The sequence below is a fragment of the Notothenia coriiceps genome, unplaced genomic scaffold (genome assembly GCF_000735185.1).
Source record: "Notothenia coriiceps isolate Sejong01 unplaced genomic scaffold, NC01 NC01_scaffold00036209, whole genome shotgun sequence".
Lineage (NCBI taxonomy): Eukaryota > Metazoa > Chordata > Actinopteri > Perciformes > Nototheniidae > Notothenia > Notothenia coriiceps.
Genome location: NW_011368910.1, coordinates 38,335 through 63,877, shown reverse-complemented (window position 1 = coordinate 63,877; position 25,543 = coordinate 38,335). Strand labels below are relative to the sequence as shown.

Below are 25,543 nucleotides of genomic sequence, written 5' to 3'. Positions count from 1 at the left end.
GGAAACAACTATGTGTGTGTTTGTTGGAGGATTTATATCGTGAGCCTAAACATTTGTGTGGTTTGGAGTGGCAATAATCATTATTAGCAAAGTACAGTATAGATGTCAACATACTAGGATGAAATGAATTGTAATTGTGATAGCACACTACTTATTACATTTACCACAGCTTTCTTACAGCTGCTAGTTTGGATCTAGACTTTTTGATTGGTCAATTAATTAGGGGGGTCAATATGGCGCTATATAACCTCAATCTATTTCAAACCATAATCTGGTACCTATGAAAAGAGGAGAATTATAAACAGTATTGAATAAACAAGGGAGGATGGAGGGATGAGAGAAGAAACAGATTTGAAAAGGGATTAAGTAAAGGAAAGGGAGGATCGGCATCTTATCGATACAGGACTTTTTCATTTTTGTCAATGATACCCACTGGCCTCCATACATTAGACGTTGGGGTCACGAGGAGAAAAAAAAACAACCTTTTTTTAAATGTATTTTAACAGACTGCATAATGAAATCCTCTCCAGGGGATTCTTAAAAGGCCACTTTTAACTGTAAATAAAATGTTGATAGTTAATGGTGCATTTAAGGTTTTATTTGTATTATAAGTGACTATATTTTAATATGAATTCTACATAATGATATTTAGATAGAAAAACAGAAGATGTTTTCTAAGTTGTGCCTCTTCTTCTTCGCTCACAGAAAGATGGTAGATGGAAATATCTTGTAAAAATGACCAGTTTTATTCATTTTAATTGAAGACATCTTTTCATAATTTTTTACTTACAAAAACAACCCAGTTGATTAGTTACCCTTAGCAAAATCTCATGCACTCTCGTACAACAGCAACAAATCCTCACTTCATAGATCTCATAATACTGTATCAGATTTTGTCAAAACCGTTTTAGAAGTGTATTGTTTTTTTCCAGCACTCTCTCATGTTTTCCCCTGGCAATAGGTTATGAACAACTTCAGTACCAGCTAGAGGGCTCTTTTAAAGCTTTGATATGCCCACATCTTCTTTAACGAAAGCGGGGAAGACAGAGAAGAATCAAGCTTTTGTTTGAGATCTGACAAAAGAACTTGAAGGAGACTCATGACCCTGAAATGCTTCTTTTCCCAGGAGTGCATGTGGGCCACTTAATGCCTAAGGAAACAGGAAAGAGACTTTAAAAAAAAAAGAGCAATCAGTACTTTGGCATCTCCTCAGCATACCATTGAGCCTTTTTATATCTGTAAAAACGTACACAGGAATGAGTCAAACAATGATTTCAAACAGTCGAAGCTAAAGCTTTTCTGAATGTGTCTCTGTGAGTGTTTTGTAAGCCTCTTCGACCGGTCCTCCAGCAGCTGCCGGTGGTCCGGTGTCCTGTCCTGTGCATATCTGGGAATAAAATCTACTTTTAAATTGGTTTGGTTGAAAAACACCACAGGATTGTAGGTTTTTAGAAATAAACACGTATGTGGAATATAGATATGTTAAAAGAAAAGCTTCTGTATTGGTGTAAAAGGTAAACACAGAGCCTTTGGTATCAAATATAAATGAAAAAGTGGCAGATTACCACACAACATTGACTTGTTTTACAGGGTTTTGCAATGACACTGCACATCTGAACCTCAACGGTGAGTAAACAACACTTTATGATGGTATTTCATTTCCTGAGAATTCAACAGTTCTCTGCACAAAGACAGTTGACGACTCTCTTTATTAAATATATTTTGTTAGCCCCTCGCTTCCACAGAGAGCTGTTGTCATAGCGATGCTATCGTCCCTGTATTGTTTTATTGCCGTCATGTTGCAGGAGGATGCCAGTTTCAACCCTACGAGGTCTCTTTCTCATCAGTGCTTGGTGACAAACTTCTGAGCTCACGCTGAGGTCTGCAGAGCTGCAGTGTTGTTTCTAATTGCTGCTCCAATATGTTGATGCACGATTTTACCTCTTTTGACTTCTCAATGCATGGGCATGTGTGCATGAGTGTATTTGTATATGTATGTGCATGTATGCAACATAACTGTGTGCACTTGTATGTACCTGTATAAAAAGCATGTGCGTGTAACAGAGTGGAAACTGAATTTCCCCTCGGGATCAATAAAGGTATATCTTCTTCTTCTTCTTCTTTAAATTCTGAGAAGTTTGAAACTTGCTCTTATGTGAGATATCCTCAAGTATCTTGTGTAATTTCCTGAGCTTGCTTTCCTATCACTCCTAGCACAAATCCCTAATTGCCCATACACGAAAACCTATATAGCATACTAAAGGAAATGGATAACTCAAAAAAGCACAATAGGTTGTGCACGTCCTTAGAAATGTAGGTTACACACTTATGATTATGCAAATGCAGGTCCTCAAAAAATGTATGTTCAGGCATGGTCCTGCTATCCCCCTACAGAAAATATAGTTTGCAGGGAAGTATTCTACTGTGCATGTTCCCTCCACCAGCAGCAATTACTGTGGTGCTTACTTTTTATAAACTTTGTTATCTACATCCACTCTGTAAACTCCAATCTGTATGTCTGGGATAAGTTAAATACAATTCACTGTGCCAGACAGATTGATATTTCAACATTTCAAATGCATTTTTCTTTTGCCTTACAGAATTCCAATTAAATCTCTGTTAAACAGACTGTTCCCAGAGGCTGTGTGCTCACAGTGATTTGACTTCAGTCTAATGAAGAAGCAGCGTGTTTGACAGTCAAATCAGCTGCAGGTAGACTGGGCTCAGACCTTGAACTCTGACGGTTGTTAAGGAAACCACCACCCTTTTCTCTAAAGTAAAACACATTAATGATGCAGAGTTATGGCTAATCACAGGAAATGTTCTTCTCTAACACATGGGCTATCAACTGGAAGCAGCTGTTTATAGCGATTTAATTTTGTTGGAGTGTTCAAAGGCTGTGTTCTTTCCAAAGCTGCCTGTTTGCATATCCAACCTATGTCTCTTTGCTGCATGTTGCACCCATCTGTCCTGTCTAATAAAAAAAGGCAAAATGGCCCCAAAAAACTTGTTTAGAGTTAGCATTAGAAGGGTTTCACATCAGGAACTGTACAGTACATGCCTTGATCTACATGAAAAGGCAGTCTCAAGTAGGGTTCATTTGCATTTGTCAATCGAAAAACACAATTTCTACAAAATCTTGTAGATGTTATGTTTTCTTGTTGGATGGGGTATTGGTAAAAATAGTGGTTACCAACCTTGATGATCCCCAAAAAAATATCTACTGTGACCCTTCCTAGGTTTCAAAAATGTAAAATAGTCAAATGAACGGGTAACCTTAGATTATGTCCATCCATCAGAGGGCACACACCCAAATCACAACCATGTTAATTTTGGAATACATTTTCAGTGTCTATTCTTTGTACATTTACTGCAGTAATGAATTGAAACCAGTTTTCTGATCCACATCCGATACAGCTTAAAAGGGTTGTTGCTTTCCTCCTTGTGTACAATGTCAGCACAGGAAAAGGTTTGCAGGCGAGGTAGCAATCATGACAGGAAAATACAACCGTGTATAATATTTGGCATATGCTTGTGAATATCACCCAAATAATTCACACTTTAACACGCCCTCTCCACAGTCGACCGGTCTGTGCCAAGTCGTGCGCGTCCTTGGAAAACCCCTGCCGGCACATGATCAGTATTCTTCATCATCATTCAGACAGACAGGCTGCTGTCACGAAGCTGGAGAGAAAGAGAGAGAGAGGAGGGACTGAATGAGAGGAGAGCGAGGAAGAGGGGGAGGAGCCAGGCTGTCAAGGTGAAACGATAAACCCCCTTTTTATTAGCCTTCATGTCCTGCTCCCGGTCGAGAGGAGACAGAGACCCGGGGAGCTCGCATCCTTTACGGGTGATAATCTGACAATAGCCGGTGGATTGTACACGAAACGGTCAGGGAACGGATGCAGGAAAGTGGTTTAATTATAAAAAATATATATTTAAAGATCGATTTTGTAGTTATTTTTATTTTTATTTTTGGACATACAACTTACATGGCATGGAGCGAGCTACTTAAGTGCGCCATCTCGTTAGAAATAAGGTGAGTTTTTTATATATAAATAACATATGATTCAAACAGGGACCTGTGGTGTCCTGTGCAGTGTGTGTGTGTGTGTGTGTGTGTGTGTGTGTGTGTGTGTGTGTGTGTGTGTGTGTGTGTGTGTGTGTGTGTGTGTGTGCTTGTGCGTGCGTGCGTGTACGCTGATACTTTAAATCGACGTAATTGTTGTTTAATGTATTGTATGACCTGCTCTGTCGCCTGTATCTTCATTGAGCTCCATGCAGAGAGGATGTCCTTCTCCTCACATATGCACTAATGGGTTTATTGTAAGGCTGATTTTCAACAATCGGTTACCACTCTGTTGACAAGCCCTCCTGCTGTTTTTCAGATGGAGCGATATTTTTTAANTATTTATTTATTTTATTTTTTTATTAAACACCATAAGGCGCAACAGTGGGGGCTTTTCACACCTGTGAATACACATCAAGATCCGTTGATAGGAGGGGGGTGATGTGTATTCACAGGTGTGAAAAGCCCCCACTGTTGCGCCTTATGGTGTTTAATAAAAAAATAAAATAAATAAATAAAAAAATAAATGCTGTTTCAATCACATTAGTATGCATAAAAACTGAAAGGTGGGCCCGCCCCCAAGTGTGTGTGTGTGTGTGTGTGTGTGTGTGTGTGTGTGTGTGTGTGTGTGTGTGTGTGTGTGTGTGTGTGTGTGTGTGTGTGTGTGTGTGTGTAGAGGTGTGTGGTTAAAACGAAGCAGCCTGCAGTCGCTCTTCAGCTGTCTAATGAAGGTAAACACAGCGAAGGCTTTAAAAGGCACAGCTCCGCTTCCCACTTGGCGAACCTGTAACTTTCTCGTGTGCACGACAAAGTATATTGTGATGAGCAAAACCATGTCACCTGGCCCAGGTGGTTTCCACAGAACGGACAAAACATGTGTAACGACCATAAACACACTCGTACCGTCCATAGGTACCGGCGGTCTATCAGCCAAAACCAACTTAAGTTTGTGTCAATCACTTGCACGTCACTTCTGGTATGATGGGCATTCCCTTTCCAGTTTGATTCTCTAGTTTGTTAAAGTGTTTCGGGACTTGTAAATTTGTCTCAGTTTTGGTAAAAGTGTTTCGCAAATGTCATTTTGTTTTATAAAATGTAAATTTGTCTCAAGCTTTGTTAAAGTGTTTCACACTTTGTAATTGTCGATTGCACTTCTCAGCCACGAGCCATGAGGAGCTGTGAGCTTGAGTGCTAACAGCTGATGTTGGTTTTGTGGTTCTCATTGAAGATGACGTCACGGCTCGGCCTACACTGCGTTACTATAGTTACTACCCCAGTTCCTAAACTGTAATGGAAACGCAGCATAAAGTAAGCCTGGCCTCCCAAGGCCTAACTATACCGTACTAAGCCGTGCGAGGCCCTGCAGTGGAAATGCGCCATAACATACACGCACAAACACACACACAGATTAAATCAGTTCAATCTTGCTGTCGATGGATGATGCATGGCGCTACTAGAGACACATCACTCACGCTGTCATGACATGTGTTTGAGCCAAACAGGCTCACAGAGAGCTCTCCTTTAAACTTTTTTAACTCCAGATGAAGAGAGGACTCTGAACTTGGGTTTTTTCCATCTCAGTTTTTCCGGGGAACCAAAATGGAATGGCAAACCAAATGTCAAGTTAAATAAAGACTGATGTTCATGCAGCAAAGTCACAAACACTATAGTTAAACCCTGCCCCAACCCCCCAACACGTCCTTTTTTAAAGCACTACAGTATATTTGGGCTATTATTGTGATGTGCTCACTCTACACTTCTTTTGCTGCACCGCTTGGTCCTACTCCAGTATACTGCACTGGCTAGTTTGAAGTATACACCATCACCTGAAAAAATGCCAAAGATAGGCTGAGGGCGTGGAGTGTAGGGCAAATCAATATTTTAGTTTTTTAGAAAGATAGAGAATATAATATACTTTATCTTTCAATAACATCATCTATAGAAAAATATGATGTTGGCAAGAGGTATTAAGCTGAAGAATAATGCTTGGGTCATTTGTGTGATGGTAATCTACATATGCTTTCTTACTTATCAGTTTTATATTATCTTTTTTTTGTAGCCTGTTGTTTATATGCATGTATGTACATATATATTTAAAAACATAAAATGCAACAGAATTTTACATTGAATACATAATATATAACATTTATAAAGACACACATAGGTCCTTTTATGACTAGAAATATAAATGTTAAATACAAGATATATACAGTATATATTTATACATGTATTTGTACTTTCTTTTTTATAATTAATAAAAATAAAATAAACAATTTATATATATTTATTTATAAATAATTATTAAAAATAATGTATTTGTAAGGGTAGGGGTTGGGGGATTACAACCTTTGCCATGAATGTTTATCCATGTATGTTGATGCAAGTTTCATATGAATACTGATGAATTAGGGAGTCTAACAAACTGCCTCTGTGCAACAGTGTCTTTCACCTTCATACAGCAGGAGCGTATTCGGAGCTGTGTGCTGGTGTTCTCAGCCTTCTGTGGTCTGTGGCTCCCCCCGATGTCCCGGTGCAGGTCGGTGGAGCTGTCATTGTTAGACATGGTCTGTGGGTTACCAGAGCTGGAAGCTGCTCTCCAATGCAGGGAAGGACAGTGAAGCAGACGGGCTGACAGGTGTCAGCTCTACGGGACCCAGCCTGAGCCAGACCTCTCACTCGCCACGGCGATTCAAGAACAGGTGGCTCCCGCTGATACAGCACACACAGCACACACAGCAACATCGAAACACACACACGAGTAAAACACGATCCCTTAGAGCAGCGTTTCTCAAAGTGTGGGGCGCGCCCCACTGGTGGGGCGCAGAGATGTGATAGGTGGGTCGCGAAATACAAAATAAAAATAAAAAATGTAATCAATTTATTTTTGGTAAAAAACATATGACAAATATTACTAAAAACATATTTAAAAAAAAAATATAAAGAAAAATGTAATTTGTTTTAATGTTTTTAAATATTATTTTGTAGAATATCTTAGGCCCTCAGAGACAGGCTCGCCACTGGTAAAAATCTCTCATACACACATGTGAAACGCTCTCACAGACACACACAACAGCGTTGCAGTCGGGAAGAAAAGCAATGTGGAGAGAGAGAGAGAGAGAGAGAGAGCGAGAGAGCAAGAGAGCAAGAGAGAGAGCAAACCTTTATCTATTTAATAAAGTTGTAAAAAATAAAGTAAGAAATCATTCCAATGTGTACTATAGGACAGTAACAAGTTTAAAAGGGGAGGGATTAGTAAAATATGCATAAATAAAAAGAAAGAATGCTAAGTAGGTAACATAAGATAAGAATAAACAAGTTTAAATGATTTGTTGTGATCATATTCTAAAGATGTTTGGATTATTGAAAAGTATACAGCTCCCTTTGGTCTGAGTGTTGAGAGCTGTATCCATAAATTCATGTTAGGCTCAAAGTAGGGCTGCTCGATTATGGCAAAAATCATAATCTCGATTATTTGGGTCAATAATTGATATCAGGATTATTAAAAACGATTAACCATTTACTTTGAAAACATCAATTTATTGAAGAAAATAATTTGAAAAGTATGTTTTTAACAGTTGATTACCCTGAACTTTAAGTATAATTCAACTGAAAAACCTATTCAAAAAAAATTAAATCGTTTTATTTCGATTATGTTGTTTTCATAACCGTTGCAAGCCAAAATCGTAATTGCGATTAAAATACGATTAATTGAGCAGCCCTAGCTCAAAGTGCACCAGATTGATGCATTTAACTTCAACATTTAAAAAAAATCTTCCTGGGGGTGATGCTGAAGTCCACAACCAAATAAAGCAAGTTAAAATAATTAAATTGCATACATTTTATTTTAGTAAACACTGAAAACGGGTCCCACAGACCCAAACAGCACACAAATGTTAAAGGTAGCATATAATAATGTTAAAATGTGCTAAATATATACACTGCAAAAAAACAAAAAAAGAGGAGTAAAAGTAGCTCACGACTTGTATTATTTTTTGAAAGTAGCTCTCATCCTAAAAAAGGTTGGAGACCCCTGTTATAGAACGATACATTTGACAATTTTAAGCTTGGCCTACCATTTTATTGGAGCGATGAGGAACAGGTGGGGCTTGAAAAGGCCCACCTGTTCAAAGTGGGGAATGACAGAAAAAGTTTGAGAACCACTGCCTTAAGCACAGCCTGCAGCCATCAGGATCTCTCACACACACTCCCCCTCTAACAGCAAAACCCCAGAGCCTAAATGCCCAACCCAATCAACCAAACAGGACACAGGTGAGGGGGGAGGAGACAACACAGGGCACCAGGGAACACTTTTCAACAACAAAAAAACTAAACAACCCGTAACGGAGGCCGAGATCTATGAGCCCAGAGATCACCTCCATGACAAGGAGTATCATCCAATTACATGTCATGCTTAATTGGCAGTCCTACTGTGAGACAAAATGCCTTATTTTAGAGTAAAGACACAAGCATAAACAAATTCTCTTATGACGTTGTGTTGAAGCCATTTGAAAATATATTCCAAGTGTGTGTTTCTTGTTGGATGCACTTGACCGGCCAATGACAAGAAAGCTGCACTGTTGTTATTGTAGTTTATTTCGTCAGTACAGTAACACACAGACAGACTACAAACTGGAGCATCTTGCACACTGTTTAGAGCTTGCCATCGCTTTTTTGTTTACTTATATTTATAGAAATGGAACGTCACTTACGTGGTTTTGGACCTAAATTAGTGTTCTTTACTGTGAGAACAGATTTACCTGCTGTACTTCCTGCAACACTCGACCCATATTAATGACACTAAACAAACCTTTTGAGTTTTTTTCTGTAACAGTAGAATTCTGTAACCTTCACTGCTCTGAAAGTCTTGAGCAATTTCTAACTACTGTCCTGTAATTTGTAACGCTGATATCACTCTGCATTGCTTGTTAGTTCTCAACCCCGTAACTGAGGACACTGGAAAGGAAGGAGTGAGGCAACCATTGCTGAGCGTGTTGTTACTAGTACTGAGGTGGAGTGAAGGAACACCGGAGCCTCGTAATGAGCCCAGGTGAGATTTGAAGTGGTGTGTGTGTTAATGAAATGATGCATTTTGCTGATTCACACGCTAGGAAGAAACAGAAACAGTTTAAGAAGGTGTTTTCTCTCATTGATAACACACTTTACCTCTCAAGCCATTTCCACTGGAGGAACCTGTTGTAGTACATGCTGTCGAGGTAGTCAGCGAAGGGAGCCACGCTCAGGTAGTCGTGGATCAATCTGGGGGAAAAAACACACGGAAAAAGGGTCAGCTTTGGAGAAAAGAACATTTGAAAATGTGAGAAGAGAAAGCATTTGGCAAATTATTGAAATAAAATCATTGTGTGTAACTGGCAGGATTTTTGCAACAGTGTGCACAACCCTGAAAAAACTGTTTCAAATTGGACACATATTTAGTTAAAATGGCATATGGGTTGTATATTAAATGTGAGGTACTATTGGTTTCAATTCAATGTAGAAATTAAATCACACTATAATATAATGAAACCTTAAGAACATCACCAGACTTCTCCCTTACCTTTTTAGCAGACATACCGTATATAGACAAAGGTTAGATTTGTAGAGTTGATACTGAGTCTTGTACTTGACAAACTGGCATCTGTGCAGCCTTTCACTTCACAACAAGCATGAACAGAGCCGATAGAGGAGGTTACTCAATGTGTTGTGTATGGAATGAACAATAAACTAATGTATTAAAACTTTTCCATTTCTGTTTATACAGTATGTCTCTATTGAATGTTTGCTTACTTCATGCAACTTCTTATTTCCATTAGTCATTTAAAATGTCATTTTAAGATTCTCTGCATCACATCTTAACTTTTTCCAACTATCATTAATGCTCAGTACTTTTAACCTTTACGAACTGAACTTCCTCATTTTAGAAATACTAGAGAACAACATCCAAAGCAAGAACAGATTACACAGGCCTGAAGATGCTCTGTCTGACCATTGTTTCTTGTATTTGTGACTTTTTTTAAACGTATTTGAGGCAAAACCCAGGCTATCACACTCTTTCACGCTTATAGCGTTTGTTTGATATGTTTCTAAAAATGCACGCTGGGATACTTGTCCACAAAAGGCCAACAGATGTGACGCTCATGAATTGGACTCATAACACACCCGAGTCAGACATTTGATAATCTACCTCCTCATCAAACAACAAAAAGAGCTTTGACTTTTAACACCACACCAACTCATGACTTACTGTAGACCTTGTGACCTTTTTTATACTCTGCCAAAAACCTGAAGCAGAGACAGAGCTGACATTCAGGTCAGGGTTCAGACGGTTAGCAGCACTTGTTTTGATGTGCTTTGAATACATGTAGCTAGATCACAGGATTAATTAAATTGAGGAGAACAAAAACCTCTCACAGAGAGAGAAAGGAGAATACATGCTTTATTTAATGGGAAATTACCTGGATATAACTTGGTATTATTTCACGATTCAGTTCAATTCAATTCGGTAAGACTTTGCCTACAACTGCCTGTATCTCATTGCATGCATTTCCCCAAATCTACCAGTGTTTGTCAGGGTAGTCTAATACACATAACTTATTTCGTTGTATCTGTTTTTACAGCCAACTTTTTGTTTGTGTTAACATTTTAATGTGGTCACTTTCACACTTGCAGTCCAAGTAATTTGGTCTAGACCGAGAAAGGTTTACACTGAGTTGCTATTGTGTGTCACAAGTCGTATAATAAATCATTTATTTGACAGTTTCTGAGATGTAATTCTGCATCATCAGTGCTACAAAGATCCCTCATGTGGAACCATTAAAGGCAACATAAAGTGATGTAATTGCACATTGTATCTATTCATTTAATGGCTCAATAAATGTTTCTTTACACTGAATGGTGGTGAATATTAAACCCCTTGTATGTCAAAAAAATGCATGAGTGTATTTTGTGTGTTATCAAGTCGTTAAAACAGTAACATTTTCAGAAGTGAGACCAAGGACCTGACAGTTCTGACCTAACATTGCGTCAGATTTCCTGTCTAAAAGGAGCTAAACTAAATATTGGAGCAATATAAAGAAATGCAGATGAGTCCCCCCCTGTGATCTTACTTGGTACAGTCCTTGAAGAGCTCTTTGCAGGCCTCCTGTTGCAGCCTCTCGTTGCACTGAGCCATCATGGCGTCTTCCACCTCAGGCACGTGGTCCTCCGACTGCACCGCAAAGAACACATTAAGTCCCGGTAAACACCGTGACTCAACCCCTGACAGCACACTCACAGAGGAAAGCTGGATAAACTGGGTTTAGGATGGTGCGGAATAGATTATTATCCTCGTCACTCTGCAGGCCCAGACTTGTATGCACGCAGATAAAAACAGAAGCAGGTGAAAAACGGAAGCAGAGATAGACTAACTTTATTCGCGATACAGAGGGCTTCATGGGAACTTTGAGGGGAGCCAGAAGTTGGAGAACCAAACACTGACTCCAGGTACTCATCTGAGTACCTCACTGAGAAAGTTGTGTGCACCCCTGCTTATGTTGTCTCAGTTTGTTTTGTTTGTCCACCGTGTCCACCGTGTCATGTTCGCCGTCGGAGCGAATTTGCGTCTGTCCGCGTCTCTGCATTGACTTTACATGTAATTGCGCCGCCCCTAAACATCGCATCGCGTCCGGTGTGAACGCAGCATAAGGCTGTAGAATACTTTCTAGTTTAAATATCAAGGAAATATAACTGTTATATCAAAGTTTGCAGAATTTCAGATTTTTATATAGAAGCCAGGGCTGCCCAGAAAGTTAGAAATCAATCTAAATTTGTCCTGACTATTTATCATGTCACACCAATAATTTAAAGTATACACAGTTTGTATTGAATGGCTATCCCCAGATAAACATATACATTGACAGAGGTCCTTTAAAGCAGCATCTACCTTTGGGTTGAAGTATTTGTCGACTAGTTCCAGGCCGGACTCCTTCCTCTTCTCATCTGGAGTCACCTCGTACTCCGCCTGAAGGGAAAAACAGCGAGGCCAAATGAGTGGAGAAGCTAGAGGTGATCGTCAGCTCCTTCCTAATCCCCCCACAGTTACCCAGATCTGCAGTTTTACACCACCTGTGGATGTCGTCCAAATGTATAAACAACATGTACCCATGGTGATATTGGTTAAAAACAATAGGAATCTGAATTCTGATTGAAATCGATTTACAAAAAGGTATAGGGATACTTGAATTATTGAAGTTGCAGTTAACATACATGTCTGTCCAACATTGAATCAATCTATCATTTTATATTGTTACACATTTCTGAAAGATTGTCACAATTAGCGTATGATTTCTTCGGATAAGGCTTAACATGTTTTCGTGATGTCACAAACCTTTGACGTTTGTCCACCAAAATCGTATCAGTTTAAGTGGATTTTCTTTAACCAAATGTAAAACTATTCCCTTTTAAGTTGTTCAGTTGACAAAAATTGGACAGACGAGAGGTCAGAGTGACCTTGACCTTTGACCCTCAAAATCTATTCAGTTCATCTTCGATTCTGATTGGATGTGTGTGCCAAATTAAAGAACCCCAAAAAACATAATGCCTCGAGCATCAGGTGTTGTCGCACAGAGGCATACAAAAAGTCAATTACATGCTTTGTTAGTATTTATTTATTTTTAATTCGATTAGACTATTGGACATTTTCTACAATAATGGTGCTATCAGATCATACCATCATTATAATGTCCTGACAGTCAATGAAGGATACAATTGAATGATTGCTCAGCTGTGCTTCCAGCTCCCTGTGTCTCCAATGAAGGCCTTTCCTTCAGAAAACCCCATTTAAGGTTTAATTGAAGTATAGCGAGGCCTGTTCCACACCCTGCAGCACATGGCCTGATTGTATCTACTCCCCCTCACATCCCCCATCCCTCTGAATGACTTGTTGCAGTAAAGTGATCCTGACTGGAAAACTCCAAAGTGCTTCCTCTGCCCTCTCACAGCGAGAGCCTGTAAACTAATGCTAAGTGACAGTGGAGACGGTTCAAATCTCATTTTCCCTCTCCATCTCGTCCTCGTTCTCAGGGAAGAGACGGGAAGCGGTCGAGGGGTAAAAGAGAACATAATTGCTCCGTATGTGAGTCGTATCCGCTGGATGTCTGAAAGCTGTAAAGCTAAATCAGCTGGTCAGTCAGACTGGAGCCGTGCTGCCATTTTCATTGACAGACTGAGGGATAGATGAGGTCTTCATCAACCTCCACCAATTACTGTATTGACTGATGAACCAACGGGATATAATTTCACACATCAGAGACACAAAGACAACCTCCAGTGAACGCTGACCTGGATTTTGTCTGATCTGAACTACTTGAATGATAATATGAGTTTTAATAATAAATAATAATGTTTCATTTGAAGCTCAAAATGAATTCAAAGCTTTGACTTTGCTAGCAGAGATTATCAATCTTTGGTGTTTTCTGTCATAATATAAGACGATATTATGTTTCAGGATTTAAAGGTCACATTCTATGCAAAATCCACTTTTTTATGTCTTTTATAACATGTGTCCCCTCTGTGTTAAGACATTCTGAAAGTTTCAGGAAAAAGATTAGCTCACTTTTTGTCCTGATCCATTTCTATAAAAACCTGTCTGAAAATGAGCTGATCTGATTTAGGCCACTTAATGATGTCATAACGATTTTTTTGGCTTGTGTAACCATTAGCCAATCACCAACCAATGTAACCCCCGCCCCCCCCACCTTATCACCTGAATCTCCTCCTAGAGCACCATTGTGTTATTTTTAACCAAATATCTCACAGAGGGGAGTGGCTCCTTATTTTCATCTGAAGTAAAAGACAGAGAATCATAACTTTTGAAACAGGACTGAAACAGAGGGGATTATGGGATGCTGCAATTATCTGTTCTGTATTTTGAGCCAAACACTTCAGAGACATGTTTTGTATATATCTGAGACCTATAATATATTAATGAAAAACAGTAGAATAGTGGACCTTTAATGTATGACCAAGAAGGAATGCATGTGTTCAGAGAAAGCTGAACCAATGTTATGTATTCTCCTACAGAGAGTATTGCGTTACGGGTTGTTTGTAGCATTAATGCTGCTAGGCTAGCACGTTTTCTTCAGCGCTTTAACATGTTTCTTTAATAAAGGTATTTGAAAAAAGCCCAGGGCCGCAGTCTCTGCATGTTATGGCTTGGCTCAACACAGTCCCCATGCTTTTTTTTCTTCTTCTTTTTATTAGCAATACTTATAAATAATAGTACCTGGCACTTGGAATTTTTCACCTCAGGCTGAGATCCCAAGCGAGCTAAGCCGATACTAGAAAGGTGGAGTTGAAACACTATGTGCCACTTATCAGTCCGAAATAATCCCCACAATCACACGGACAACCTGCAAAACCTGCTATTTTCGAATCCATCATTAATAGAAATAGCTTTTTTCTTTAAATGTAAACGATTTAAAATGTCCCTACTGCAGAAACAGTTGTTTAATTAGTGGCTTCAGGAAGGACTTACTACCTTCTGCTTGGATTAACAGAAACCTCCCAAAAACCTTTCCAGAAGGACATGAAGTGCTTTCTATCCTCAAAATGCGTGTTTTTACAAAAAACATCTGGTAGAAAACAGGGGGTTTCAGATACATTTTGGATGGACCCCAGAGCCTAATGGTATTTACAGTCCCATGAAATGTTGCGTAAGACCACCTGCAGGTCAAGGTCTTATTCAGTAAAGTATCTCTACATCTGCTGGATGGTGCAAAACTTGGTACGGATATTTATGGTTCCCAGAAAATGTATCCTAAGAGTTTTGCTCATCCTCTGACCTTTCCCCAAAGCTAACACGAGGTTCACATTTCGTGGTGAATTTCAATAAATTCATTGATTGTCTGCTCTTTCCCTCTAGCTCCATCATCAGGGCATTTAGTGTGTCCAATACTTTAGTTTGGCTTGTATTGGGTCGTAAACTAACTTCATTCCAATGTGCGTTACTTGCACTTTGTGTTTAATGCCCATAAGTTAATGTTAGTATGCTCACATGCTAAACTAAGATGATAAACATTATAGCTGCCCAATATCAACATGTTAGCATTGTGATTGTGAGCATGCATGTGGCTGTGTAGACGCTGTCTTGTTTACAAATAATTGACAACATGACAGTTAACATCTGCATTAAGTATATTTAAATTTGCATCCTGTTTTGTAAATGGCAACATTATGTCCTACTTGATGTATTACAGCAGCATCTGCACCTAATGCATCTCATGAGTAAAACATGACACAGCAGCTTTGCAGAAGCACTTAAAAAGGATGCACAGGACTTATGAGTACGAGAATATTATACCAGAGTAACAAACACACACACACACACACACACACACACACACACACACACACACACACACACACACACACACACACACACACACACACACACACACACAAACACAAACACACGCGCACACACGCACGCACACACACACACACACACACACACACACACACACGCACACACGCACACACGCGCACACACACACAAATAAACACACACACACAGGAATAAAACAAGAGTGTGACTGAAACATTCCCCAAGTGAGCAGAGCGACAGAGGAGGTCAAGTGTGTGTGTGTGTGTGTGTGTGTGTGTGTGTGTGTGTGTGTGTGTGTGTGTGTGTGTGTGTGTGTGTGTGTGTAAGAGAGGTTGACACAGTTTTCTCTCCAGAAGTCAAGAGTTCCTGTATTTCATTAAACAGATATTAAACTTCCTCCTCCTCACTCCAAACAAAGTGTGTTTAAGAATAATTAGACTTCCTACATGAGAACCAGCTCACCAGCTAACAGTGCTTTAAAGGGTCACTTCACCCAATTCCCAAACAAACAAACAAACATATTTCCATACTCACCTGCATGGAAAGGTATCTACCGGTACCCATGCAAACAGATAGCATTTTATGTGTGTGGATTCAGAACGTGCTTTCATAGGAAGATTTATGATCAACAGATCAGTCATGTTTAAAATAAACACTGATAAGAGACTTCATTTGTGAGTGAGAAATCTACAATAAAAAAATACGAATCCTTGTGAATATTTTTATATTCATTTCTTGCTGACCTTTTTCATTTAGGAAACTATTTTTAACCATAAGGAGGTTTGCTGCGTTATAATTATATTATTTGGATATTCATTAATAATATGTCTAGTATGTACTAGTATTCAAATCTTAACGACGCCAGTACTGCAGATGAACAATGAAAAGGGTTGACCTTAAGGATGTTTTTCTACCTTGTTTTGTGTGTTTTTTTAACTTTTTAATTCATGAAACTTGTCATGTGCCATTGTTTATCCGCCCCTTGCCCTCATCTTCATTTAACATATATATTTTTTTGATTTTGAGGTCGGAAGAATAGGAGAAAACATTCACATCCCCCCTCCATTCCTTAACAGGAATGGAGGAGCTTTTCAAGGAAGAAAGAAACACAAGTCCTTGAGACCCCCTTTCTCCCACACACACATGCACACACACACACAAGCTTCATCCCTTTTGTTTATCCACACTAGTAGTCATGGAAAAGGGCATTTGAGACAAAACTCTCCAACACAAACAGGAATAAGACAAACACACAGAGAATTCTTACCACAGCATCCAGGAACTTGACGCAGCGCTTCAGTTCAGGTCGGGTCTCGCAGAACAGCCGGAACAAAAAGCGTCCGATAGGCTGCCGCTCACAGAGGCTGCCGTAGTCCTTTTCTGCAGAGACACAGAGACAACTTTAATATAAAGACATTGTTTAATCAAAATGCGTCAAAATAAATCATGCATTCGTGCGCCGTTCCTTCAACTACCAGCATTTGTTGCAAGGTTTTATAGTGGAGGAATGAAATAAAGGAACATTTATATTATTCCTAAGAAAAGCTGCATATTTATGATCTATATTACTGTATAATGTCAGGCCTAAAATGAGCAGTGGCCCTACATCACACAGCAAAAAGCACATACTGTATTTAATGATTGATCCAATTATTTAGTTAAAATGTGCACTGGCACAATACATTCAGAATGTGTTCTATTGATGTGATTGTACAGGAAATGGGTTTATAAAGACATTTCATTTGAAAAGGAATTAAAAAGTGATGGCTGAAAAGTTTATATAATGAACAAACATAGAAAGCGCAAAAATAAACACACTTGCACAACAGTAAAACAAAGGAAAAGGCAGATCAGTTTCGGCTATTCAAAAGATAAATTGTAAATAAATTGTTAATTTAATGTTAAATTCTGTTACCAGGTAGAAGTGCTAGAAATGTATGACAAAAAGAGAGAGAAACCCACAACCTAATGTACAGAGTTTGAGTAATTCAGAGGTGATTGACGTAACAAAAACTAAATGTTTTAAGTAACAACGTGATCCACACAGGAAATCTGACTGAGTGAGAGGAGTGTAACAGATACAACCGTGACGCTGACACATTTAATAGTCAAATATGAAGACACACAGCTGCTGTTGTTAACCAGTAACATAAATCATTCTGTGATTTGCATAGATCTGCAGTCCCATTCACGGAGGATTTTTATTAAAAGAGCAGTGGAAAAAAGTAGATGGAAGTGCAACAGGTGAAAGTGATAAAGACAACCAAGAGGAAAGATTTGAATGAGAAGAAGTTGGAGTTAGGTAGGTAGGTATGTAGGTAGGTAGGTAGGTAGGTAGGTAGGTTTTTCTCATATTTCTTTTACATTTCACCATATTAAAATGTGTTGGTGAATGGATTTCATAACCACGCAACAAGCCTCAAGGAAATGTATCAATAGTTGCACAGCAGTAAGAAATACCAACTGCAGGGAAAGCAATATTCAGTTAATTCCTTCCTGTCTATGTGTATTTACTCTTCTGTGTAGCAAACTGGATATCTTGATGCCTTTGAGAACTTTTCAATCTTTTCTGAATGTTTGCAAAAAATATATTGATTAAAGGGGCCCTATACCGCCTTTTGGGGTTTTCCCTTTCCTGTAGTGTGTTATATAGATTGTTGTAAATGTAAATGGTCTGCAAAGGCTAAAATCCCTCACACTCCCCCCTGCCGGAAACACTATGTAACACTTGTGCTTCTATTGGCTTGCGCTCCAACACAGTGTACGTGATAGGCTAAGGGGTGGGACATCTCTAAGCGGTTGACCAATCAGAGCAGACTGGGCTGTAAAGAACTTTTTGAACATTAAAGCATGGAACCATTTCACAGTAGAGACACTACATACAAGTATGAATCTGAAAATTAGCATAATAGGGCCCCTTTAATCAATAATAAAATAGATATATTATTTAAAGTAGATTTATCAAGAAAATGATTAAGCTGTGTTCATGGTACGACGTGCTTCAAGTAATGCTAAAGGTAACCTGGTATATGAAAACTATTTTGAACGGGTTACAATTATGATTTAAAATGTTATGGCAATCCCTGGATTAGTTTGGTAATATGACTTGTTGTTTGCACATTTCACTGCGCAGCAGGCACTTAATAGATGATGCCATAATAGTTATTTCAATGATGATAAGTAGCAGACCTTACTTTACGGGGAAGTTTTTAGATAGATACAGTATCTGGGGCTGTTTGAGTTCATCTGCCCATCTGAGCCTCGGGACAAAAACAAAACCAAGGAAATGTTGATTTGCATCTGTGACTCATGTGGATGCAAAACAACGCAGGAAGGTTCATGAACAAACAAATGTGTTCAGGGATTTGTGATCCAACAAAGAGCAGGGAGGTCAGTGTATCGTTAAGAGAGGAGAGGACAGAAAAAAGGCTGAATCATCTGCAAGTCAAAGCCTTTTCATCTGCTTTAACTAACATCACAAACTTTCGCACAATGATTAAAGGCAAGTCCAAACTCGAAGAAGAGAAGAAAAACTCCACAACAATGGGATTATAAACTAACAAATGACTGTGTTGCTGCTTTTTGTCTCTACTGTATCTCTATATACAACTGCTGGCACCTGAGCTAAACATGCTAATCAAAGAGAATTCTGGTTTGGGCTTTGCGGCGAGGAGAGGCTGTTTGGTCTTTTTTATTTTAAACTTGAAAATATTTACGTGTACTCTGTGGAGTTGACTTCTAGACAAACATCGTTCTGTTTACATTTAGTGTCTTGCACTAAAACACATCCCATGTCTCAAGTCCTCTCTCAGTAAATATTTGCAACATATACATTTGCAACGCCACTTTTTGAATATATTTAAACCTGCATTGTTTACATTCACGTGTTTTGCCTCCATTATTTGTACTGCTTCATTCTTCTTTGTGTTTTTATGATTGTTTGCCCTTCATATTTTGCATTGCACCTCCTGCAAATTGAATGTGTGTAAATCATAATGCATTAAAATCCTCATCAGGACAATACAAGCACTTCTCTATAAAGCTAAAAGTCAAAAGGTTATTTTCTGTTTTTGCTGGAGCTTGTTCCTCTGAAGTTTAAAATGCACTTGTTCTTATTTTTTTATTGACTTGATATTTGATGAGCTTTTCGTTTCTTTCGAAAAAAAATTGCAGACCTTATAAAGTGACCTGGCTTACTACTAACATCGGGTGTAAAAGAGACGTTAATGAATTTTTAGTAGTTATCAAAATATGTCAACAGTTGGTTTAGAAATCATGAATAAAGTTTGTTCAATGCCATCATTGTTACATCTTAAAAAAACAGTAGCAAGAACTTGATTTATGGATCAAATTCTTTAAAATAAATCGAATAAATAGCTACAATTACTGGTTATAAATTGGAATCGACAACTTTACATGGATATTCTTACTGATTGAAAAAAAGATTAGATGTCAAAGACTTTGCTAGTTGGGGGACGTTTAAGAGATTGTTAAATATGGTTAAGATAAAACAAAAGCGGAGATATACTGACTTTCAGTCGAGGTCAAACACACTTAACAGCATCATATGGTCACACCCTCCGTGGATGGTACAGTAAATCCCAACTTGGGTGGAGTAACTCTTTTAACTGTTTGACATTGTATGTGTTCTTACCAGTTAGCTGACTCACTTCCAATCACTGACTATGAGTTCTTTCTGCTCTACGTATTGCGCTTCGGTTTCATTGCTATGTCCTCCTAGTTGTCCTCTGTTCGACTCTGATTACCTCTTGTCTCTGCCATATTACACTTTCTAGTCATGCTGCAAAGTGAACAGAGCAGGACAGTGTGAAGTAAATGGGAGCCGAAGACAAAAAGACCAATAAAGATAATTGCTGGAAACATTTTTAGAGACCGGATGTCACATGAGAGTAGAGTGGGATATCTAAAAGGCAATCTGGTAATTCCATGGTTTTAATAATTAACATTTCTCATTGAAAGTAAACAATGCCTGTTTACATACATTACAACCGAACCCATTATATCCTATGGAAAACTGTACAAATTTGCTTCATGAAGCTGCTTGGCTACTCATGTGTGAAATGGGACATCCCGCAGTTCTGGGAATTTTTCATTATGTGGCCGTGGATCACTGGACTTTCTCTATAGATGACTGGAGGTGTGATGTACATGAAAGGAGTGCAGGACTGTACAGAACATGGTGTACATCAACACACAGAGAGCACACAAAGAGGCCTCTGTCGGGCCTCAAGGTCCCCGCACAGAATTTATGATGCCACGGGTTTCAGACCGGATCAAGGTCTTAGCACCTCGCCTCTTATCTCTTTATAGAATAAAGTAAGGCAGGAGTAAAAAAGCTGACATTATGCCGTGGATTCCCAATATTAGCCCCGTACCCTAAGGGTTGCTGTGTTGTTGTTCTTTGCGTGATCATTTATGGTCAGTCCATCACTTTAGTTTGGACTAAAATATCTCAACAACTATTAAATTGATTACCATGACATTCTGTATTGATTTTTATGGTGGTTTCCAGAAAATACGAACGGATATTACTACATGTAGCTTAAAGCACTGCAGTGCCTAAAGCAACACATGGTTATAAACTCAATACATGTGTCCTGAAGTTCCTGAAAAATCCATGCGGAAAAAACGTGGTCATATGGTCTGTGACGTTTGAATTTTCCAGCCAGATTTATTTTGATAGATTCCTTGAAGTCTTTTCAACTGCCTGCAAATCCCCAAAACTGAACAATTATTACTGGATTTGGCTGTTATCAGTTGCTTCAAAAATATAGACAAATGTAATATATATTTGCATCTTGACATGTAGCTATCATGTTTTATTCAAGGGGGTTCAAATATGGTGGGAACTTATTAAATCCTAGTGCTTCGTTGAATAGCAATGCAAGTTAACAATGGATAGCCAGATTGTTGACCATCAATCAGATGCACAATTAAAACGCTATAATACATTTTGGGGAACATTTTATTTTGAAACTTTACTTTATACCAGTGTGGAGCTGGTTTCCTGTACGTTCCAGTTTCCATTCATGTCTTTTGAAGTACTTTTTTCTGATAATACATCTGCTCTATTACTTGAGTAGCATTTCAATTCAGGATGTCTAATTGTAATTGTAAGAGTATTATCAGACAGTGGTATTTATACTGTAACTTAAGTAAGGGTTAGGGTTAGGGTTTGCATGTGTGTTAAATGTTCAGACCTGTATGTGATAGCTTAGTAAAGAACATTGTGTGAACAGAACTACAAGTCTTTAAAAGTTAGGCAAAGTGCAAGATAGTAATGTTGCATATTGCCTGCATTTTATGTGATAATATAAGACAAACAGGAGAACAAAAAGAGAGGCAGTAAGACAAAAACAAAAGAAGATAACAACCTGTCAGTCACAGAAGGGAGTTAAGAGTTTCCTGAATGTCTTTCTCGAGACTGCCTCCCAATCACCTATTTTTTCTGGTTTTATAAAATCTTTCATAAGTGTCTCTCTATACATATGTTTGTAATATCTTATCAGCTGTCTTATTGACATTTCTTTCTCTCACACTTCATTTTCTCTATTTATTTTTTTAACATTTTACAGTATTTTGTCTGCTCCTCTAACTGGGACATTAGCTTTTCACAGCTGGGGTTTTGTGCAGCTGAACGTCCTGTCTCTCTGTGTCACAGTCTGCGTGACGGCATGTTCGACTGAACTCATTTAAATCAAAGCTTTTATTTGCATGGCACCTTTCTGGAGAGAAGCTGCTCTGGAAGGGTTTCCTGAAGAAAGACACATCAAGTAAGCACAAACTGCTTCAGCTAAATTCAATACGGCATACAGGATATTTAGCATTAGCATTCACATCTGAAGTTCTGAGGCTATAAGGAAACTGACAAAGAATCAAAAGCACACAATGACCTAACACAGAATGGTCATGGAGTTTTTTTGTAATATGCTGTTGCACGACTGTATGTTATTTGAATATCTACTGAGAGTCTCTGGATGTTCTGCATTAGTTTATAATTGATTTTAACAGCTTCATCAAATACAGTTTTGTTCCTTTTACTTTCTATTCAGGCCGCATTTACTCTTTTTTTAGACTGTTTCATAAGCTGACAACGTAACTTTGTTTAAATGCTAATAAAATTACATGTCCTAAATAGATTACAAGGTTAAAAGGTTCATTCATTTGTCAAGTTGCAAAGTGAAGGGCAGTTGTTGCACCTTTATGAAAACTAAAACTAAAATACCCTTACTTTTATACATACAAAGACTTTGTTGAGGAATGAGGGTATTGCAAAAACAATAACTGATTCTAGAGACAAACAGCCTTTTCTCTCAGCCTGATGACGTCATACAAATGTTTGTAGTCTGGGAGTAAAAGTTCAGTACTTTTAACCTTAGCCTCGGGTTTTCAGGGTCAGGGGCCACATCCGCCATGCGAGACAATTTCGAAAAGCCCCTAACATGTTTAACGATAATTATGTTTTAAATCAATGATGCAAAAGTTGACGTTTCGTTGTAATTACTTGTGTATGCTGTGCAGTACTTGGGTAATCGAGGTAGTAACTTTCCACATCTGCTTTAGCCGGCAGGTATTAGAAATAAAATCAGGTTTAAAATGAAAATGTAATGTACTTTTCCTGTTGAATGTGACTTATTGGTGTTATAGCTCCATCACACACTAAAGATACAGTACATGAATAAAGTCTTGTGGTTCCTAGTCATGATCCTGGAGCAGCCTGTCTGTCGCCACTGCGCCTCAAGGCTTTATACGTTTTATCACAGGTCGCCATCAGCCTCGATGCTTCTTCTTTAATGGATCCTAACAATGTGGCCTGTGTTTGTTTACTCTGCAAGGCCTGGCTGCCATGTATGATGTATGCAGTCACACTGACTCGGCCCATGGATAGGAACTGCACTATAAACATGTTAATAGAGGTAATATTTCACATCACACTGACATCACATGTTGCTATAGTTAACCACACACAGGGCTGAAATGTGAGAAAAAATGTCCATCCGACCTATTTTAAGTATTTACATTGAGATTTATTTTAGAAGTGTAACTATATTTGTGCTTCAATGTCATTCAAAATCAAAAGTACAGTAAGTTCGGCAAAAGCAAAAAAAGTCAACGTGTCAAAGCGTCCTTGGGCAATCTTATATAAGTTGCTTTGGATAAAGTTGCAGCTAAATGACATGTCATACTTTCTATTTCTTTCTTTTCACCATTATGCTGCTGCTGGCTGTGCTGAGATAATTCAAAGGTGGTTCCCATGCTGCAGCTTTATTAAGGCTCTATATTAGCACACGTACTGTCCATTATAAAACTCCACCTTCTTAGCGGCACAAAGCTATTACATAAGGAGTGGAAAGTCCAAAAATCACTGTTGTTTTTGTGCATCTGGTTTTAAAAATATCACAGACCTTCATGACAGAAACCCAACGAGAAAGCTCTTTTTGCTTCATAACAACATTTAATTAAACGCATTAATAAAGAGTTTTGATTTTCATTAATGAAGTTAGGCTAGATAAAGAAGTCACCTGACACTCGTTAAAATAAAATACTAGTATCTCTCTTTAATCAAGTCAAACATTTTGATGTGTGGCTTCTTATCTGTTCAACAGTCTGAACCACAAATTCTAATTATTGTCTAAAACAAACAAACACAACCAGAAAATAATCACATATCACATGTTTGAATCTTGGCCTTTTTGCTTGAAAAAATGGTTTAAAGGATTAACTGATTAATTGTTGCAGATAAATCTACAACTTGTTTTGACTCTCATTATATTTTAGCATGACTCCCCGTAATCAATGGAACCAATCTACACAAACCACATTTTTGCACGAGGCTGGGGATGTTCCCAAGTTAATTTAGCAAAAATATCAAACTTTGACAATAAATGTATTGTTACTCAGGATATAACTTTTGGTCTGCTCGCTAAAAAACAACAACCAAGAGCTGAAGTTCAAACTCTCTTTAAATTAGATCTTTTTTCTACACCAGCTAAACTTTTTCCTCCGACTCAAACCCTGCATTTCCTCCCATACTCTCATATCTGTACATCTGAGTCCTTCGGTCTGCTCTGCTTTCATAAACTCTCTCTCTCCAACCTGCCACCTGTTAAAATGAAAGTAACCATACTGCAAGCTTAAACGGCAAAAACATCAGTCTGCTTCCTCTTTCTTTGCAGGCCACAGTTTCCTCTGCGGCACTACTTGAGCGAGACTTTTTTTTTTTCAGCCTGTATGCATTCAGAGTTTTCATGCGTGTAGCTTTTCTAAAATGGGTCACTGATCCGCTTGATATAGAAAGGAGTCAAGTAAGAACAGATTTGAGCTGCTTGACTCTGAACTTATAAGAGAATGTAAGCATAACATTGAGTTCGAGCTGATCAGCTCAGTGTACTCTCATGGCTAATCAGCTGGCTGTCCCGACAACATCTTTAGGTTTTATAGAAATTCAAAGGAAAATGTGAAAAGAAAAACAGAAGCTACCACAATGCTCTTTGTCTGCGGATTGGACAGGAAGCCTAACAATTACAAAAAAAACAACACTCATTGTCTGCTCCGATTAGTCAATACCAAAAGTAGTACAACATTTGTAAATTGTGTAATAGTAAAAAATAAAATAGATTTTTAATGGATGTTTTTTTTAATGTATTAACAAATCATAAGATTAATTGATGGATACATTATATGTATTTATACATAGTAACTTGAATTGTTGGTTTGAGGATTCTTGAGTTGGGTTTATTATGAAATATAGGCTATATATAATTAGTTTCTGATGGCTTATAAAACGGTTTCTTCTGCTTAATTCTGCCTTTACAAGGAAGTTGAGTTTGGAGGCAATTCATGATTTCTTTAGGCAGAAAGCATGACTTAAACACATTTCAAGGACTTTCGCAAGGACATTTGCAACACAGTTTAGCAAGAATAAAAATGACCTGCACCACGAAGACTATCTGAAACAAGCTAGCTAGCATTAGCTATTCTGATTCTGATTCTGTTTTCTGAGGTGTTTGAACCTCAAGGCCACCATATCCACATCTGAAATGATGACCCCCGGCTCTTTCAATTACAGATGCTGCTGTGTATGCTTTGACACC

The 25,543-nt window shown here is 38.4% G+C and overlaps 1 protein-coding gene across 1 annotated transcript in view; it reads right to left on the bottom strand.

The window, feature by feature from the left end:
- Positions 1-2,575: 2,575 nt before the first annotated feature.
- LOC104963409 (G protein-coupled receptor kinase 6-like) overlaps positions 2,576-25,543 on the bottom strand; it is a 30,242-nt gene continuing 7,274 nt past the window's right edge. Inside the window, exons 3-8 of the mRNA XM_010791992.1 lie at positions 16,696-16,808; positions 11,988-12,065; positions 11,173-11,273; positions 9,226-9,325; positions 5,409-5,412; positions 2,576-2,586 (exon numbers count right to left, since the gene is read on the bottom strand). Of these exons, the coding sequence (XP_010790294.1) occupies positions 9,229-9,325; positions 11,173-11,273; positions 11,988-12,065; positions 16,696-16,808 (389 nt within the window). The 3' untranslated portion in view covers positions 2,576-2,586; positions 5,409-5,412; positions 9,226-9,228. The remainder of the gene's footprint in view (positions 2,587-5,408; positions 5,413-9,225; positions 9,326-11,172; positions 11,274-11,987; positions 12,066-16,695; positions 16,809-25,543) is intronic.